General features: G+C 37.1%; 1 protein-coding gene across 3 annotated transcripts in view; it reads left to right on the top strand.

The window, feature by feature from the left end:
- Nckap5 (NCK-associated protein 5) overlaps window positions 1–21,304 on the top strand; it is an 824,710-nt gene that overhangs the window by 511,963 nt on the left and 291,443 nt on the right. For all 3 annotated transcript variants that reach the window (XM_013030807.1, XM_013030809.1, XM_013030808.1), the window contains exon 6: window positions 18,308–18,457. In XM_013030807.1, coding sequence (XP_012886261.1) covers window positions 18,308–18,457 — 150 coding nt within the window. The remainder of the gene's footprint in view (window positions 1–18,307; window positions 18,458–21,304) is intronic.

Genomic DNA, 21,304 nt, shown 5'->3' with positions numbered 1-21,304 from the left:
GGAACCAACCCAGATGCCCCTCAGTAGATGAATGGATTAAGAAAATGTGTTCTCTCTCTCTCTCTCTCTCTCCATCTCTCTCTTTCTCCATCTCTCTCTCTCTCTCTTGATATATATAGTGGAATTCTATGCCTCCACCATAAAGAATGAGAAATTTCTTAATATGTATCATACGGCTTTTTAAAAGTATATGCAATAACTAAACTGCATGATAAAGAAAGAACAATCCTTAGGAACATAATTTCTACAGTGGCTTCTTGCTCTTAGGACTCTGGAATTTTGACTTTTTCCTTCATAATCCTGTGTGTACCCGCTATACACTAATACTATTCTGATTCTTTTACCAGGATGAGTTCACTGAGTCCTCAGTAGAACTCTGTGAAAGAGTTGCTATCTGGTTTCCTAGAAAAAAGAATCTGAGGCTCATAAAGAGGTTAAATAGCTTGCCCAAAGTTACACATTAGTGATGCTACAGCAGTGCCTTTTGTTCCAGAGGAAGCTGTCATAAGAATGGAAAACAGAAATTATGTCCTGAGACATGTTATGTCATCATCCCAATGGAGAATATAGAGAACAAGACATCATGTTCAAAAAAATTACAGTGCTGTCCAAGTTTGTCTTTTCTTCTTCAGTCTACCTTCTTGGAGAGCCCTGAGCTGTTAAATTTCCTGAATACAGCTCCATCCTTCCCAGAGTGGACTATTACCTTCATACAATTTTATTAGTGTATATTAATTGTACATAATTTTGTGTTTCATTGTGACATCTTCATATGTGTGCCTTGTATGCCTTGATCAAATTCATTCTCCAGCAACTTAGTATTTTGCCAAGTTATTTCCATTTGAAGTGAAGATCAAAAATTACTTTTTTATCTTTAAATACTTCTATGAGAGAATTGTTCGGTGTGACTAAGCATGGGGAAACAGACCTTTTCTAGTTACTCTAAGACCTGTCAAGCATCAAGTTTATGTATTTCGTTCTCTTGTGGTACCTAAGAGGCACAGACCATGGTTGGGGACTTTCCTTACTGAAGCTCAATACCACCTAGATGTTAATTATTCATAAATTACTGTCCTATTCAGAAGTGGTAGGAAATTTGTTACACCAAACTTTACCTCCTTTTCCTGAAGTGATTTAAGGATACTTTAAGCAAATCAAAACATTTAAGTATAACACAAAGCAAATTAGGTTAAAAATGATTATTCAATAGCCAACCAGAAAGAGTAACTTCTCTAAGATAAACTTAAATAGAAATAGCTCTAGTGACAGTGTGAAAGTTTGAAACCCTTAATAGATTAGCGTTTTTATTTTAATGAGTAAACATGATCACACATCCAAATTGAAGTTTTAGGTTTCACAAAGCTGGCATTTCCCGATTTCCCAATGTTCCTGGCCCTAGCTAAGCCTCCGAATCACCTGAGGTACTTCTCAGCTAACTGGGTACCTTTCGAATATAAGTGGAGATGATGCATGCTGGGTCTGTGTTTGGTTTTGTTTATGTTCAAGTTTCATGGACCATTTTGATCCCTGTAGTCAGTGGGTCTTTGCTAAGATCCTCTAATTTGCTTCAACACACATTCTCCCCACAAATAAACAAAAACACTTTCCTTCATTTAGTAGAGCAGAAAATGGAGTTGAAATTAGGGTCTACTTCCCCCCACACAGTACATGTGATAGTCATCTATAACAATTCACACACACACACACACACACACACACCCATACCCCACTTGTTTCAACAAGTATCCTAGACAAGAGTACTGAACTCTTTATAGAATATAACTGTAATTCATAAAAATGATTTAGAAAGTGTTCTCTTTTTTCCCTTTTTCCTTTTCCTCGACATAAAAAAGTAGTAAACAAATGTAAATACACAGATCACCCATAAGTAGAATTGAAAGAGCCAACATCAACTAAATCAAAGGATGTAAAATTGTACTGTGAATAGAGTAGTTAAAGTCTCAGTACAGTTATATATAAAATTGTATATAACTGGGATACGAAATGTTTTTATTGAGTACTTGTTATTTATGTTTGTGGACTATAATCATAGGAAAACTCAAGTGCTTTATATTCTGTGTTAAGAAATTTGGCTTTTTCTTTGAATTACTATGAACTTTGAATAGCAGGTGAAGAGTGTGAAGGTGGTAAATGGAGTATTTTCATTGTGTGGTAAATTTTACGCAAGGGATGAATTCTTCCTTGAGGAAACAGCTTCCTTTCTTCCTTTTTTGTTTCGTTTTAAGCTGTGTTTCCTACTCATAGAATGAGTCCAGAAAACCTGCTTAGGTTCAGGACAGCCAAATGTATTGGTCTTTATAAAGGAGAACGATTTCTCTTTGAAATTCTGGAAGATAAATGTTATGATTTCACCCCCTATATAAACACTGTTCAGTATTCTCAAAGTTCCTAGAACAGTCTTATTTAAGAGTATATGCTAACTACAGAATTAATTTGCCTTAAAATTCTAAACTCATTCTGAATACATTTGAAGGAATAATGATCATTTAAAAAATAGAGCTGAGATTTTAAATAATTACCTACATGCTTCTCAGGAATTTTAAATCCCTGCTTTAATAAAGGCTCCAACTCAATTTTCTTGGCCTCCATTTCTTGCTAAATTCTGTGTTCTGACTTGAATACTTTTGCTATTAGCTATATTGACCCTTGACCCAAGTAAAAGTAGAATATAGCTTCCCCACTAAAACAAATATAACCTATGAATAAAATGGTGCCCTAGAGAGGCACCTTTGCTTCTTACAGGTAAGCTGGCTATTGCCCTGTGGACCCTCTGTTTTCTCAGCTCATCTCAGCACGGGCCTGAGCTTTATTGTCAATACCCAAGATGTCTTCCAGGTCAGGAGGTCCTGTGGAGAGAATTCAAAGGTGTTGGCCTTTAGTAGGAGTGTGGCTAGGATAAATACTTTGGGCACTTCAGATTATTCAACAGGCATATCAGCTAGTTCTTTGTTTTATGAAGCAAATGAATTTGAAGAGAACGAACTCACGGTATCTATTATTGAACTTTGACCTTCCATCCTTTTTTTAACCTTCCATTTTTAAGTCACCCGTGGATTTCAAAACTTTGAAAGTTTTCAAAGACTTGAGTTATTAGTGCTTCATAAAATGTAGATAATATAGTCTGAGAGAGGATAGATTAATTTGGAATAAAGAAATAGTTAAGAAGTGGCAAGTACCTTCTCGGAAAAAAAATACGTTGTTATTACTGAGATCTCCCCTATACAGTAACCTTTCCGCCGTATTGTCCTTATTGATTTTGTCTGCACAGCTAGCACAGCATGGCAATGAGAAGAAAGGGCTGGGTACAGGGTGAAGGAAAATGTCTGGCCTGGGGCCTCTTGTCTCCATTTAAGCCCATGTAGACGCTGGGTGTTAATTGGCTGACAGGTGTAGTAAGAGAGCAGTATTTACAGGATTTACAGGCTTTGAAGCCAGGACTGGGCCCTGTAATACAGGTTCTAGCTTTAAAGGAGGTAGCCATCTGCCCCTGAAATGTCTTTCCTATAAGAGAAGAGTTTGGGCTATGAGAGTGTTTTCAAACGACCTGGCTCCAGCCCACAATAATTTCAGAGTCCTCAGCAACTGAGTATGAGCTTTACATGTTCAAAGGTCTCCTGGGTGATTCTCAGCTAAGGCCTGAGGCTGCTATTTTCATAAATAAATGTAGAAGAGCTGGCCTGCAGCCTCCGCACCATGTCCTCTGTGCTTTCAGCAGGATGCATCTAGTGTTAGTTAAGTTCAAAGCCACTCTCAAACGAGCCAATGACTTGGTTTTTATATGACCAGAAGGACTGGTTCTTCTAATGACTTGTGTTCTTACTTCATCTTGTTTAAATGAGTATCCACAGGTATCAGTCAGATTGATTCCATTGTTTTGTAAGTAGATCAAAATGTATGTTTTATCCAAATGTGTTTTGTCTGGTAGATTTGCCACTCTACTCCCTAATAACTTTGGTTTGGCACCGAATTAATGAATTAGAGAGTAATCTCATTTCTCCCCATTAAGACTAAGTTTATCCCTTAGTCTGAATTAGTAGGCTTCTGCTGTAATTATATGTGATGATCTGAAAGCAATTTCACTGCAAGAACTCCATAAACTGTTTTATTGCATTTACAAAATAATTTGTAAACATATCCTTAAGATATAAATCAGGCTGGATTTCTCATGGGCCACTATATTTAATTTTTTCTACTTTAATATTATTGCATTTTTCTTCTTTGTGCATTTTTATTACCTCATTTCTTTTTGAGCATTTAAACATTACCCTGGGGGTGTCAGTAGGGAGAATTGGTTCACAATAATTAATACGTATTTTACAGCTTACAAAGTACTTTTCACAGTATCATCTCCTTTGATCCTTACATTAACCTTTTAAAATAAGAGAAGCAGGAAGTTCAAGCTCACCTTACAGGTGAAGAAACTGAGCTATTGCACAGACAATTGTTTTCTTCATGTCATGCAGTAAGTCAGGATGCAGTGGAATTTATCTTTCATTTCCAAGTCCCATGGTCTTGCAGGGCCAACATTATTTACATTCTATACCAGTGGTTTAGTCATTATGTCTGCACATCATCTGGAGAGTTAAACATTTTACTGATGTCCTAGCTGCACTCCAGGGATTGTGATTTAATTGATATGGGTGTGGCCTGAGCATGATGATTTTCAAATTCTTCATGAGCCTCTGGGGAGCTACAGTGGAGAACTCCTGCACTACATACAATTCATTACACTCACAGATGTACTTTACCTTTCTCACCATGGTACAGCTTTGTTTTCTGGCCAGGTCTTGCTTTTATTAACCTACTCCAGGATTTACTTCTACCAGAGTAGGCAATCTACTGACTTTTGTAGAGATAACATTGAATTTGTAGAGTGAGTGAGAGTTAAGTTGGTCCTTGAAAACCAGTAAAATTCTGATAAATGGAAGGATCTTTTATTTTGTAAGTACTTTGATGAATGATACCAGAGCACTGTATACACTAATTAGAGACTGTAGAGGATTATGGGAACTCCAAGAAGAAGTAGAAAGGAATTACAAATACAATAAGAGGAAAGAGGATTACTGTAAATATAAAGCCTTCATAAGCCAATAGCCTGGGTTCAAATTGTGCCTGAACCACTCACAAACTGCCTGATATTTAGAGAGTTAGTTCACTTGTGATGGCTCTGAGGATCTCATTCCTAGCCATGTCCAGTACAAAGGTAAGTAGAGAGCTTACTGCTAGCTAGGACATGGAACATGCTGGTCAGGGAGTCACTTAGGATAATGACTGAATTATGGAGTAGGCCTTCTTCAGACATCCTAGCCTCCGAGGTTGAAAATTGGAGGAGGTGTCTGGGGAAGCAGAAGCATTGAGGAAAATTACTGCTGGAAAGTCCCTACCAGAAATGTAAGATAATTTCACTCACATTATTAGATGTGGCATGGACATTAAATTTTTTTAAATGTATTTTAAATTTGTTCGATTTAGGATAGCTAGCATTAGCAAATGTTAGGGAGTTACTTTACAAAGAGTTTTCTTTTGACAAAGAGGAAATTATGGAAATTCAAGGTAAGACAAGTAGAAAAAATGAGCAACCAGGCACCAGAGTTGCTCTTCACAGCCAACCCCTTACTACCCAGCCAGTTCTATGTCCTCTACATAGAACTGAGTTTTCAGAGCAGCCTGGGCCTCAAGGACTTTTGGGTCCTCTATCAGGGACTAGGACACAAAGCCTTCTGTGTTTGGCAGGCTGGAAAAAAAAAACTATGCAAACTGAATAGCATCTTTACTGTGTAGCTCAAGGTAGAGCCAGAGTGCTTCCTGGTTATTGTTGACAGGACTTTATAAAAACTCTCATCTGTGTGTTTTGGAGACCAGACTACTTGGAAGGTCTTGAAATGTTTCATATTTCCTGGGTTGGTCAAGAGCACAAGTTGTGTTTATCAGCTCTTTAGGTCATATTGATGTGTATTAGTTGACCAGCCTGTAATGTTTCCTGAGGAAACAGTTCAAATGTGACACATGAGGGCCAGTCACTGGGAAGAGTTGATTAACAAGCCTAAAGGAACTGAAAACAAGTACGAGAGAGCAAAACAATCAAATTGAAGCCAATGATTCTCGTTGCTAAATGCTACTTCTAACTAGCTCTGTCAGAGTCCTTCCTATTAGCCATGAATTTCAGGCCCAGCTCATTGGACTTCATTACATTTCTCCTTGTGCCAACAGAAAGCTGTACTGGTTGCATGGCACTAAGATAGCCTTTGATGAAATCAAGAAGCCTGTTGAAGTTAGTAAAACTCTGGAACAACCGTTTGTGTCAAAGACCATGACTTTGGCTGGTTTGTTCCTCTTTAAATGCATGAGATTTTATTGAAGAAATGGCTACCCAACTTTTAGATGACTTTTATATTGCTCTTCTTATGTGTGTATTCTGACTTTTCTAATTGGTTTTGAGGATCATACTTATCTCCTGCTAATTTACCTAAATTTGCTTCCACGTTTTACTAAGATGAATCATTTGACAGCTTTATAGCAGTGTTCACTAAGCAGCGCCATGACTCTGTACTCCCACTGAGGCAGTGAGTGGTTTGGCAGAATATACCTCCCACTCCGCGACAGAGAAGTACTGCACATGGGAACTTCCTGCCATTTCCAGGGGTTCAAGAGAAAATAATGATTTTGATGTCTCAAAAGCAAAATAGGACAGTATGACTGACAACATTACCTCAAGCAGATGAACCCTACTAGATGCACTAAGGTTGGAATGACTAAAGAGCAGGTATTATGTAAGTTGTGCTAGAAGATGCAATATTCTTGACTTTGGCTCCATTTAGAGGAGGCCTCTCTCTTCTCTGACATGAGACCTCAATACAATTAACTAGCTAATACTGACTTTCAAATGAGCTGGAAGTGATGTATATTATTCGAGCTGTTCAGACTGCTAACCCCCAGAAGTGAAGGTGGGAGGAATAGGGTATACTTTGATTAGGTCTGTGAGTTCCCAGAAAATCCCTAAGGCATTTTAGGATAGACAACTCTTTGGCTTGAAAGGTGATGTACCTCCCTTTAAGGTGGATGATGGGACCAAGCACTCAAAAGTCCCATTCTAATAGAAGAAATCAGTTAATGGTAATTTAGTATATTTAAGATGGCAAATTACTTTTTAAAGAACATTTTTCTGAGCCAAGTCTGGTGACTCAGGCCTATTATCATGTCATGGAGGATTCTAGCACAGGAGAATGGCAAGGTCAAGACCATCCTGGGCGCCATAATTAAATTGTCTAAAAAAAGAGAGAGAGGGAGAAAGAAACAAACAAAACTCAAAATTAAACCAAATAAATCTTTCTGTTAAAATTACTTAGCAGTCCCATTGCAACAACAAGATGTACAAGTCGTTACGTTGAAAAATGAACTTTAGAACTGTGGGTGGGGGGGAGAGGGGAGATTCAGGACACGAGGGGGAGATGGGAAGGGATGGGAAGGGGGAAAAAAGAAGGCAACATGCTTGATAAGAAATGTACTCATTATCTTGCCCATGTAATTGTAACTCCTTTGTACAGTATTTTCACAATAAAAAATCATAAAAATAGTACTTAGCAGTATTACAATCACAGTACCATTAACAGAGCTAGGCTACATAATCCTTCAATTCATTTCAGCATACAAATCAATTTTGGCCCTTTATTGAATGTCTTGATTTGATGTTATAACACATTATTGCAGTTTCTGAAAGTCTTAGGATTGTCATGTTGTGAAATGCATATCCTGTCTATTTACTGAATTTGGTCTGTAGTTCTCTTCTCTTTATGAACTACTTATTGTTACCAATGTTTCTCAGTTTACAATTGGGTTATGCCCCTATAAGTCTATCATAAATTGAGAATATTTTTTCTCAAAAATGCCCTTAATACATCTACCTAACAAAACCCACACATAACCTAATGCCTATTTTATAACAAAGTGTTGAACATCTTATATAATTTATTGAAGACTCTACTCAGAATCTGCTAGGAATCTAGAACACTGTAATGTATAAGCTCTTCTTTTTCATGATCTGTGGTTGTGTGGGAGATTCAGCCCACTGTTGCTATCTAGCATTTCAAGAGAAGGTCCAACTATGTATATCTATAAAAATGGGAGGAGACAACACTGCTTGATAAGAAATGTACTCATCACCTTGCTCATGTAACTGTAACCCCTCCTCTGTACAGTATTCTTTCAATAAAAAACATTAAAAATTCAAAAAGAACAAAATTCAAAGTGTGGTTTCTATTAATTTTTTTTACATTTCTTTTTTTTATTGTGAAAATACTGTACAGAGGGGTTACAATTACATTGGCAAGATAATGAGTACATTTCTCATCAAGCATTTTGTTGCCTCCTCTTTGTTTCCCCTTCCCATCCTCCCCCTGCCACCCCAGCCAATCCTCTTCCCTCTCCCCCACCCCTCCGCACCAAAGATGTAAAGTTTGTTTTCAACATAACGACTTGTACAATGGGTCCACCTGTATCCCTATTTAAATGATTTGTTTTTCCCCTTTATTAAATGTTTTTTTTGCTTTTGCTCCATTGCAAGGCTGAAATTTTTCTCTTAACTCTAACCATCATAAGTGAAAGGTCTCCTGTAGTATTAATGTCATTATTAGTGCATCTGAATATTAAGGAATTATTTCTTCATAGAAACAGTTGCCTCCCAGTCAGTTCAGTTTAATAAACGCAGACAGTCCATTACAACAGCACACAAACAGTTATGCCACTGATCACAGTTTTTGAAAAAGAAGTGGACATGTTGGCCACCTAACAATGTGTTTTTATGGGAACCAGAGATGAGATCTTATTTAATTTCAGGCCAGCCAAAACAAAAATGTTTGCAAGATCTCATCAAGAAAAAAAAAATAACCAAGCATGGTGGCATGGTGTTATTTGCTTCCATTTTACTAAAATGAACCATTTGACAGATTTATAGTAGTTAATTTTATATACATATATGCACATATACATACATACACACACACATATATATATATACATACACACACACACACTTCTGCAGGAAGTGTAAAATAGGGGATCACTATCCAGGCCAACCTGGGCAAAGAAAAGCCCCGATTTTAATAATAAAGAAAACATAATCAAAGCAAAAGGATATTAGAGGCACAGTTCAAACAGTGGAGCACCAAGTTAGCATGTGCAGCATCCTGAGTTTGAACTCCACTATCACAAAAACAAACATCTTTGCAATGTTTGGCATATAATACATTATTATTAGATATAATCACAATATAGTGCAATGTATTTTGTGAACATATTTCTCCTTTTTCATTGAAATTTCTGTTGTTTACCCCACACCTTGTCCATTCATGTAGTACTTCCCTCATCACACCACACCACACACACACACACACACACACACACACATGCGTGCTCATGCACATGTGCGCATGCCTCTTGGGAAACCACTGTTCTACTCTCTGATTCGAAGGGTCCATATATTTCTGACATCATAAGATGTTTGGCTTTCTGTGGCTGGTTTATTTCATTTAATATAATGTCTTCCAGGCTCATCCATTTGCAACAAACTGAATAGGAACTTTTAAATTGCTTAAATTTAATTTAAATTAAAACTCTGCCCAGAATTCTCAAACATATAGCTGCTATCAGTGTGTACAAAAGGCAGCAGTAATATCACCACACCACTACCACTGACAAGGCAGTGACTGAATTATCAGCTCATTTGGGGATGGCCATTGCATAGCCTATGAGCTCATCTTCCATCTGGATGCGTTTCAGTTCCTCTGCCCTGTGAATTCTCTGAGAAAACTGACATGAGATAGGAACTCAATTCAAATTGTAGCTTTTGATCTGAAGTTTTGAGTTTATCATTTTACTAACCTTCAAGCTTTTAACTATAACCATTAACCCCACATATACATATATACATACATATGTATGCATATATATATATACAATTATTCACATGTGTACCATTTTGCTGTTTTTCTTTCTGCTGTGATTATACTCAGACACCAATACCTGGTTGTTGTTTTTTTTAATAAGTGTTTTTTTATTGTGAAAATAGGTACAGAGGGGCTACAATTACATGAGCAAGGTAATGAGTACATTTCTTATCAAGCATTGTTGCCTCCTCCTTTGTTTCCCCTTACTATGCCTGCCAACCCATCCCCTCCCCCTTAGCCAAAGTTGTAACTCCATGAATCTATTCAATATGGGAGATAGTTGGCAATTTTGAGGAGTGTTTCCAGCAAAGAATAATGTGGAGTAGATGGGAATTGATATGGCCCTGGTTGTGGGATCATATCAGAGACATAGAGTAAACACTTTGTCCTCTTATCCATCAGACACATTTAATCTTGGAGATTTTTGCTGTATGCTTACTTCACTTTGTAAGTCAAATCCAGGGATAAAAGAAAAGAGTTTTATATGTTTTGCCTGTCAGTTGTAATGTTAAACTGTGAACAAATTGGGATGTTCTTTTAAAATCCTGTGATTTATCTGGCACTATTTTTTTCCCTTTAATATTTGGTATGCTAGAGCTGAACAAAAGCTGCTAGCAGTCCCTGGAAACCAGAAATTGTTACGGTATTTGCTGAAATGCTATCTACAGGTACATGAGATTCTGTGTACCCTCCCTACCACCACAAAACAAATGAGTAAATAATTCACAGAAGCTGAAGCTGCTGGGTGCACTGGAGTGGCTGTCAGGCAGTCAGATGGCCTCACTATGTTTCCATTTAGTTTCTATTTTGGTGTGTTTATATTTGAAACTAATTAGATCACCATGAAGCATGGACAGTTAGGGCTCTGTTAAACCAAATCTGTACCTAGCCATCGGAGGCCAGACCTGAGATTTTTTATAAAATCACCAACCTCATAAGAACACTGGCCTGGGACGTATAGAGAGGTATTTCCTACCAGTGGCATGACTCATGCTTCGATCAAGATTGCAGATTCTCAAATGGAATTTCCATTAAAGATACATCTGCACGTGCATGGAAAAGCCCAAAAGAGGTCACGAAGTGAAAGAGCACTTGAAATCAGAACTGCATTTCAATTCCTTCTCTTCCCATTAAACAGGTAACTTCAAAGCCAGTCAAGCTCAGTTCCTTCTCTCTAAGGGGAGTTCTGGAACAATATCCCTATATATCCCTGTTTCTCCAAGTATATAAAAATGGTACATGTGAGCTCACTTAGTTTAATTCTGAGATATTACACAAATATTAAATGTGATTTATTATCTCTTGTGTGCCAGAAAGAACTTAGCACTTCATGCTAATACCACTCCAGTCGCTGCCTTCTGTGAGAAGTCCTAAATTATAGCTTTTTACAATTTTACTATGAATTAATAGGTGGATTTAACACATGGTTGGGTATTTAAAGTGAAAATTCTGTTCCAACTTCTACAACTAAATAGCATCTTAAAGTTTGATGTTATTTCAAATCCTATAATTTGAGTTTTTTATCTTCAAGTTAAAAAAAACTATTTGAAGGAATAGTACTTGAGGGTATTTTAGGTTTCCCCCATGGTGCTGAGAATTTGGGATTAAGAAAAACAAAGAATGAGCTGCCATCCGCATGGCGCAGAGGCTCCGTGGTCACTTCAGATAAAAACAATAATAAAAGAAAAGTTATAGGCGAACTTGCTTTATTTTCCCCAGAGGATTCTTAGAATTAGTCCCCCTATAATCACAAACCCTCAGAGAAGTTTTTATTGGAGTGTGTTGGCAGGACTCTCCAGCAAACTCTCATTGAGTGTTGCCACCCAGTTTATTCATGTCTTGCAAAAGGTAGAAGTTGGCCTAAATCACTTTACTCTTATGGCCCAAGAAACATGCACAGCAAATAGAAGTGATTTTTATTGTTGTTGCTTGTATGTGTGTATTTTTTTAAGGGAGAGAGAAATATACTTCTAGAAAAAAGGCATAAAAGTTTATCCAAGGTGTTTTCTAGACAGATCTATTGACATTATGTATTAAAAAGCCAGTCAGACAGGTTGGTTTATGCTTGCAACAAAGAAAAACATCTTGCGTCCATATCTTGGGGTCCATTTCACTTAGCATCATCTTATATGTTCATATGTACATGGCTTTTGAGCTTTTCAGTTCATCTGATAAGATTATCCTATATGTATACTAATTATTGTAACTAAGGGAAACCATGGGATCTATATATCTTTGGGTCTAGCTTACTTCACGTAATATGATTTTTTTTCCAAGATTTTCCATTTCTTAACAAATGGGGTGGTGTCATTCTTTCTGATGGAAGCATAGAATTCCACTACATATATATGTATATATATATATGTATATGTGTGTGTGTATATATATGTACACACACATATATATACATATATATATATATATATATATATATATACACACACCATTTTCTTGATTCATTCATCTACTGAGGGGCATCTGGGTTGGTTCCACAGGGGTGGATGGGAAGGGACGGGGAGGGGAAACAAAGCAGGAGGCTACAATGCTTGATAAGAAATGTGCTCATTATATTGCCCATGTAATTGTAACCCCTTTGTATAGTATTTTCACAATAAAAATATAAAAATTAACAAAGGGGAAAAAAAGACTTTCTAAATGTGACTCAGCATCATTTTCCCTCTGCCTGAATTTGGATTTTTTTTAGTTATCTTTGGAGTTCTGGGGTTAGACAGACCTAATAGCACAGCTCCAGAACTGAATAGAAGAGAGAAAGGCCACCATGTTTGGTTAAGCTAAGTCTTCAAGCACACAACTAGGCTATCACATATACCCAGAGGGTTGAGCTTGGATTGCTGGGTGTCTGATATTTAAACTTCTCTCACCAGTTTTCTTAAGAGAGATACTGGGAATTCATTGTGGCTACCAGTTTCTTGGTTCTTACCTTAAGTAGAGCAGTCAGTACCGGGCACGTTTCTTCTTTAATTCTTTTTTTTTTTTAATGAAAACAAAGAATGAGAATGCATCTTTTGTAAATTAAGAAGGCTTACCAAACAAGGGAGTTTTGTAGGCCTGTGCATTCCTTGCTTGAGGCCATCCTAAGACATATCTCTTGAATCTTAGTGAGGCTTGCTCTCAAAAACCACTGAATGTAGTTATAAGCTATTAATGTCATCAAGTTCCATGAACAGGAATACTCATAACAGAATGGGCCCTAGAGGCTCAGAACTCAAATAGAAATTTTCCCTCCAGCCTGTCATCACACTAACATACAGAACTAGCTCCTCTTCCATAGGCCAACCCCTGACTCCTGTAACCAAATTACTATTTAGCAAGTTGTGGGTAAATTCATCTACCTATTGCTTATACCTATTGTCCCAGTGTACTATTAATAACCACCCCTCGTTTCTACTCTCCAGTGGGTATTGGTTTGGATGATTAATTATCTGTTCATTTTACTGATTAATAATAGAAATTAAATCAAATGTGCAACCTCAGAAACTTATCTAAAGTGAAAGTGATTTATGTTCCATGCTGGGGCATTTTTTGTCTTAAATTTCTACATAGATTAGTAATACCTGGGGTTTTTCTCTAAAATTAAATACTCCTGGCCCAACTCCCAGATATGATGACCCACTAGAGCCAAAGTGTGCCAAGGAATCTGCAATTTAAGCAAGCAGCACTTTTCTCCCTCCTCCTTCAGTCTGGTGACTGAGTGGAGTTGTTGTTGGCCCACCCTGAGAAAGACTAAAGAATGTTAGTTATTTGTCAGTGTTGGAAGAAATATGGGAGTCAGAATTGAAGGATGACTGAGAGGCGAAGAGCTCTCATTTAGTGATTGTCATTTTAATCATAGTTCAATAAACTCCTGCTTATACTATTCGAGTAGTGTCGAATCTCACTGTCCTCTCAATGATAACCTCTCTCCAATCAGTCCTCAACAATGTAGCACGGAACTATTTCAAATATGACCATTTTATCTCTGCCCTTACCACCTCCACCTTCCTGGGTAGTGGCTTACCTTTCACTACTACAAGATTCCTCGACCTATGCCTTGCTCCATCTGCCCATCCAGCCTCTTCTCTATCCCCAGCAATAATACCAACTTCCATTCAGACCTTCCCTGTTTTACCCCACTCTTCTCAGCTCATAGTCATTTCTTGACTAACTTGCACTGTGCCTTCAGCTCACAGTTTGGGAAACCTGACCTTCCTTCCATACTCCTCTATCTCTGAATCATAAAATACCATGAAACTTGCCCACAGCAAACATTGCATTGTTGTTTCATGTTTCCTTGTGATTTAAAAAATATTATTATTGTAAAGGTGCTATACATAGGGGTTACAGTTACGTAAGTCAGGTAATGAGTACATTTCTTTTTGGACAATGTCACCCCTTCCCTAGTTCCTTCCCAGTTATTCCTTCTCATTTCCACCCATAAGCTGTATAGTTCATTTTCAACATAGTGTCTAGTGAATATCCCTGCTGCATTTCTTCACCTTTTGTCCCTCATTGCTGTTTGCTAGCAACTTTTTAATTATCCTTTAAGTAGTTATATAAAGAAGTTTCAATCCAGCCTGTTTGTGAGTACAGTGCCTCTTGATCTATTTATGATCTTTTGATTAGCAGCCAACTCCTCCCCAAGACTGTAAGCTCCATGAGAACAGGAGCCTGTGTGTTGGTTCACTAGCATTTCTGTGATGGTGTCCAGCATTTAACTGCTCAGCAAATATTTCCTGAATGCATTGTTTAATTAAAGTAAGGTGACCTCAGGAAACATTTATGGAATCCTACTTGGTGGCTATTCTAGAAGAAAGTGGTAACCTGAAAGTGAATAAGACATGTTTGCACATTTCAGGAAAAGTGTTCTGTTCATTTTCCTCCCTGTTTTTATTAAAGCTTCCTAACTTATAAAAGCAACACACTACTGGCTGTCAGTGAAGAGCTGGGCTGTTTGACTTTGGACTAACTAAGCTCCCTAGACTATCATCTGTCTAAGTTGAACTGATGTGATTCAGAGCTTTGTGTTGATTGATATTATTTTACATAGGCCTGATGATGCCAACTGCTCAAGAACAAAAGATGAGAGTTCCCCCAGAAGTGAATCATTACCTTGGTTACCACTTAGAGAAAAGTAGAGCTCTAAGGATTGCTTTATGTACCGACAAGGCAAAATTTGATTTAAACCCTTCAATGCTAACTGAACTCCTAAATCTTTAGCTTTCTGAGTACCGGCTGGTATTTGTTGAGGCAAACAAGCTTATGGCTTCAATCATGTATGAAATATGTGGTGAGTGAAAGTTGTTTGCATGGTAGCCTCACATTTATAGAATTTGCTGCTGATTAAAGTCCGTTAAAATGAAAACAGGTCACCTTTAGGATCAACTATTTCTATTTACAATTTGGCAAAGCTGAATGAATGGACTTAGCTTATTTTCCTTTTCCTTTCTGAAAGCTTTGTAAAGAGAACATACCTTATTCTGACCTCTGTTTCTTTTTGTTGAATCTCTCTCTCTTTTTACCATGGTATATCTCAGGTGCTTTGTGTACATAAAATGCATATACTTGAATTTTAAAATATTACCATGAAGCCAGGCACTGATGGCTTATGCCTGGAATCCTTGCTACTCAAGAGGCTGAGATCTGAGAATCACAATTCAAAGCCAGCCTGGACAGAAAAAGTCTATAGGACTCTTATCTCCAATTAACCATCAAAGAGATGATCAATTGGTAGAGTGCCAGCCTTGAGCAAAAAAATCTAAGAGACAGTGCTCAGGCTATGATTTCAAGCTCTAGTACCAGTTGTATTGTGTGTGTGTGTGTATGTAGATAGACAGATACATACATACATATGTACATGCATGTATACTATATATGTACTATAAATACATATACTGTAATATTTTTAGGAGTGTAAGGTAAATTCCACAGCTATCCTATGTGAAACTGGTCATTGTAGCCTGCTAAAAGATTGTACTCTCTTACTCCTTCACTGATCAATGATGAAGGGAAGAATTAGAGAAAAACACTTTTTAAATGGAATTCTGCTTATAGCTCGGTGACCATTTGAGGAGCACAAAGCCATGGCTTTCTTCCCTGGGAGATGTCATGTCAAAGTAGGTCTGAGGCCTTCTAGTTATCTCTCACCAACATGCTAACAATGTGCTGTCTACTTCACACCATTCAGACTGCTCCTTTGAATTCTGTTGCCAGCATCTGGGTCAGATGGCTCAGTTGCATATGAGATATGCAAAGCTCATTGACCCATGGGGCAAGCTGAAAGTGCTAGGTAATGAACACTACAGCAACTACTCCCAACCAATGAATTTTAAGGGGTTAATGAATAAGCACTCTAACTCCTTCTCTTAGATCTTAGATTTCTCTGTTTCCCAAGACATTTAGCTTTGGTCACTGAATGATAATGTCTTGCACAGGCTTTTAGACTTTTCCTACTGATACTTTCTGAGCTTCTCAAATAAACTATTTGCACTCAAACCTTTGTTTTTTATGGACTGAAGTAGACACTAATGATAAGGAATGCAAATGTGGAGAGTGTGTTGTGAAGATATATTTTGTAGGCAAATATATTTCAGAAGCCTAGTTGCTCTGCCTTCTCTATCCTCCTGGCTCTGGAGAACCTTCATCTGTACCCACAAGTACTGTCATCCCCATCTCCCCTGTGTTCTATAGCAAACGGCTCTATCTTCTCCATCCTGTAAAAGGTTTCTACTTGCCTATGCAATCCCTTCAGCTATAGTTCTTTGTGTTTCCTTCCCTTCCCTGCCACACTTTCAAATGAACATCTGAGAAAATTGCCTCTATTTTCTTCTCTTTTTACTTTTTTGCTTAACCACAGACAATTTGGACACCATTGTCACAGTTTAGGCAAAATGCTTTCAAATTCTCCCTAATCATCTTTCTCTCATTTTGTTCTCTTGTCATTTCTGTTCCCATCGATTGTATTGATAAAATTTCCTCCCTGAAAACTGTGTTCTGGTAACTAACTGAATTCTTAGAATTTTAACATCAGAAGGGGCACTTAGTACTCCCTACCTTTACATGTGGGAGAAAGTAAGACCTAAAAATTTCCAATCATTTACTCAATGAGGTCCTAAAAAGTAAAATGTCATGGAAGTGAAGCTACAATGATGATAGATTGATATATATTTATATATATGCACACACTTACACTTTCATATATTTAGATATATAGATATGTACACTTACATATATATGGGTGTATAGCAAGACTTTATTTTACATACCTTATAGTGTATTTTCAAATAAATTAAACTGCTTTTGAAACCTTTGGCTAATATAGTATGAAAACCTCTTTTTTCCCCCTCTATCTTAGGCTGTTTCTGGCTAAGTAAATGTCATGAGAACCTAAAGTGTAAGAATTATACCCTTTTTTGCTTCTGTATTTGCAAATGATCTTAGCTTAGTACTAAATATAAAGAGATTTGTTACGATTGATAATCTAATTTAGCTCAACCAGTTGGCAACCAGCTATATTAAAGCAAAAATTTCTGCAGTGCACTTAGAATTAAATAATGGGAAGGAATGACAAGGGTCCTGATATAAGCACACAATGGATCAGATTTGGTTCACATAATATTCTCTTGACATTTCTCTTTCCTTTGAAAACAAGAGCCAAGCATGAGTCTCAAATTAATACTTCTCAGCTTCCAAAAAGCTGCCAGAAACAAGGTTGAGTGAGGCTTTTCCAACAGGGAGACAAGTCAAGATAACAACATTTGATGTTTGCCTCAAGGCTATATTCCACATCTTGAGGTGTTTGAGCAAGGACTAAGGGGTTCTTAAAAGCCATGTCATTATTGAGCTAAAGGAGCTAATTGATTTAACTTAGAATTCAGACAGTATTTAGTTCAATATTTCCTGATATTTTATTTTCCCTTAAATTAATTAAATGGTTGCACAGCCACTGGATCTAATGATCCTATTTTTGGGAAGCTGAGCCTTTCCTAAATCAAGGCATTGAGGTTGAGGTACTTTTTCAAGGTTTAAAGCACAACTGAATTCCATTGTGTGGTTAAAAATGGATTAACTGCATGACTTCACCTAGAGCTTTGCTAGTATGTGGCTTTTCCAACTGGGGAGAGAACATCTGCCTTAAGACAGGGTGACCCAGTGGCTTTGTCCTGATGGTGTATAGTAAAAACTAAAATAAAATATCATTTCCTGTATTCATTAATATAAGCAGCACTTGCTATCTTACTCTGGAAAAATGCAATATCAAAAGAAGAATAGCACAATTATTTTGCTTTAGACTAGTGCTTATTTTCCAGGGGAGATTATTGAAAAACAGTCATTCTTTTTTGCTTCAGGAGAAACTGTCAGAGGAAGAGAGAAAACACAAGGAAGCTTTGGATGATCTTCACGTGGTGTTAGATGAGGATTCGAGGAGCGAAAGCAGCAGTACAGATGAGGGAAAAGAAAAGACCAAATTGCTGTTAGAAAGATTGAAAGCTCTAGAGGTAAGAAATGGAACCGTTTTTACACATTTAAAGAAAAATAACAGTGTTCTGCTTTTATTGGCACTGCTTTTAAGTGAGTATAAATCTTCCTTTTTCATTTCTCCTAGACTGATGCAATCAAATGTCTGTCATTGAGATTCTTTTGTCAATGATGGACATAAAGTTACAAATTGCAGTACTGAAAGGGTCTTGATCCACTGACCATTATTGTATTGCCTTAAAAGGAAGACATAGGACAATAATTCACTTCAAATTCATTTTACAACTCAAACTGGATTAGTTCCTAAAATTGCAGCTTCCTGTGGCAAGGGCTTCTGCGATACTTCACCAGGTTTGCCTAAAGACTTGAAATGAGTGATTGAATAAGCAAAATATCTCTCAAAAAATCATGTATAGGGGCTGGGAAGGTGGCTCAGTGGTAGCGTCTTGCTTAGCATGCATGAGGCCCTGGGCTCAATCCCTCAGTACCACATAAGCAGGGGGGGAAATACCAGAAGTGGCACTGTGGCTCAAGTGGTAGAGTGCTAGCCTTGAGCTGAAGAGCTAAGGACAGCTCCCAGGCCCAAAGTTCAGGGCCCAGGACTAGACCAAAAAAAAATCATGTATAGAAGTTAGATATGCAAAAAATGATGAGTTGAAACCAGCCTTTCAGACTTTTTTTTGGAATACTATAATTCCCTACAACACTGCTTAGAAAACAGCAATCTGTATTTAGTGGCATTTGAAATCATTTTAAGTATCAGTTGATATCAGGTATCAGTGGGTATCAGAACATTCCAGATATTACTCCTTGATTGAAATTTTATATGCTAAAATCATCAGGTGAAGATTTCTCTTTACAAATGAGTTTGCTTACCTCTCTTCCATAAACTTGCAATAGTCCTTTACCCAGTCATCTAAAAATATATTTAACCATGGCATTCAGAGTCCTAATTGTTAAACTAAGAAGAACCTCCACAAAGAGAGAGATGTTATTCTCTCTGCTTATTTTCTGTAACCCTGTCTCTAATCCTCGACATTGTCTACTGTGAGCAGATCCTTTATATTCTAATTTCTTAACAAATATGGTAGCAAAACTGTTGAGATTGTGAAACTTGAAGACAGACTCAGAGTTTTGCTTGAATCCCTGTTCAACTTTCTTTAAAAAATGTTCAGAGTTCCCTAGTCCCTCTGTGTCTGTTTACTCAATTGTAAAAATGGAGATAGCAATAGTAACTAATCTTACGGGAAAGTAATGAGGATTAAACAAGTTAATATTTATACATTTCCCTTCTATGTGATGTATTCTGTTAATCATTCATAAATGGTTTCCTATTTACTTGTGTACGATGTCTGCCAAGAACTACGAATTAGAACTTCAGCTAATCCATACAGTATTACCACAGGTCTGTAGGTGAACCAGTGATGTCAGATACCAGACCCTAGGTCCAGCAGAAATCAGCTAAGGAAGTCACTCCCAGCTTTGACATCTCTATCCCCAAATAGTCAGATATCACCTGTCTCCTCCAAGAGTTCCCATACTTTTTGTTTTAACATTCAAAGCCAGTCATTATAAAAGATAAGAAAAGCCTTCTTGGGAAGACTGAAGATTTGTTTCAGTGTGCTAAGAAATCTTTAGTTTTGTCTTCAGCCTGAATTAACTGGATTCAATCATAGGAATGAGTTGGTATTACATGTATTTAATTTGTTACCAGTTATTTATGATTGCAGTGAAAGTTGTTCTGAGTTCGTCTCTTTGTCAGAGACCACTTGTGAAGGGCATTTCATTCAATCAAGCTAAGAGGAATTTAAGAAATGTTTTTGGCAATGAATGTTAAACTTCAAAGCTGAAAAAGGAGCCATGTTTTTTTGTCCTTCCACAGGGATCCTTACACTTTGGGCAACAATTCTTTCCAGAATTACTTGGATGCAGTAAATGATTTTAATCCACAAAACACTGTGTTTTCTAAATTAATCTCCTCTAGTCAAAATATCATTGCTTATTTTCTAAAATAGTTCAATGTCATTAGGTTAACTTTCTTCTTGCCAGTCTATTACACCATTCTATTTGAGGATTCTGAAGTAATCTTTTATTATATAAAATCAAAGTTTTTTTCATTTTATGTAATCTGATTTTTGTAGGAATTTTATATTCACCTTAATTCTTTACAGTTGTTGAAATTTATCCCATAGATTGCTGCATAGATGAAAATGCATTGTGGAAAAATAGGGCTAATTTTGACAGGTTGTGATTAGAGGTAGTCACAGACCCCCATGTGAATTCAAGCACTTAAACAAAATGTTCCTTTAAAAGACTGAAATGATAATGCATAATGCATCAAAATTGCCTTGGCAGGATTTGATATGGTATATCAAGATTTTAGAAAAACAAAGACTATTTTCCATCAACGCATATTTGAAACAACTGTACATACCTACCCTGATATCTCTGTTACCAGTGTAGGAAACAGAAAATGATTCTCAGGGGGATAGAAAGCAGGTTTCTTCTACTCCTGCTTCCCAAAAAGGGCACAAGAAGTTGTGGAAACAGATGCAAAGTTCACTTCTAGTAATATATTCTTGATCAATGCAACAATATTATTTATCATATTTAACAATTAACACAATTGTATCTGAGATGCCTCTGACTTTGGCAGTTAAGTGCATAGTTTCCAGATATTTTATTTCCTGGCCTACAGAAAGCCTAGTGTTATCTTTTCTAGGGCTGGGTCCTGCTGACGTTCAATTTTTGAACTCTTGCTTCACTCAGAACATCATCATGAGGAATAATACCACCTTTCCTGGGTTTTCCCCAACATCCAAAGCCACAAGTACAGGGTTTCTGTCAGAATATCCATTTCATCCCAA

Source organism: Dipodomys ordii, unplaced genomic scaffold (genome assembly GCF_000151885.1).
Source record: "Dipodomys ordii isolate 6190 unplaced genomic scaffold, Dord_2.0 Scaffold133, whole genome shotgun sequence".
In the NCBI taxonomy this organism is placed as follows: domain Eukaryota; kingdom Metazoa; phylum Chordata; class Mammalia; order Rodentia; family Heteromyidae; genus Dipodomys; species Dipodomys ordii.
Note: the sequence above shows the minus strand (reverse complement) of the source record. Positions and strands in the feature narration are given on the sequence as shown.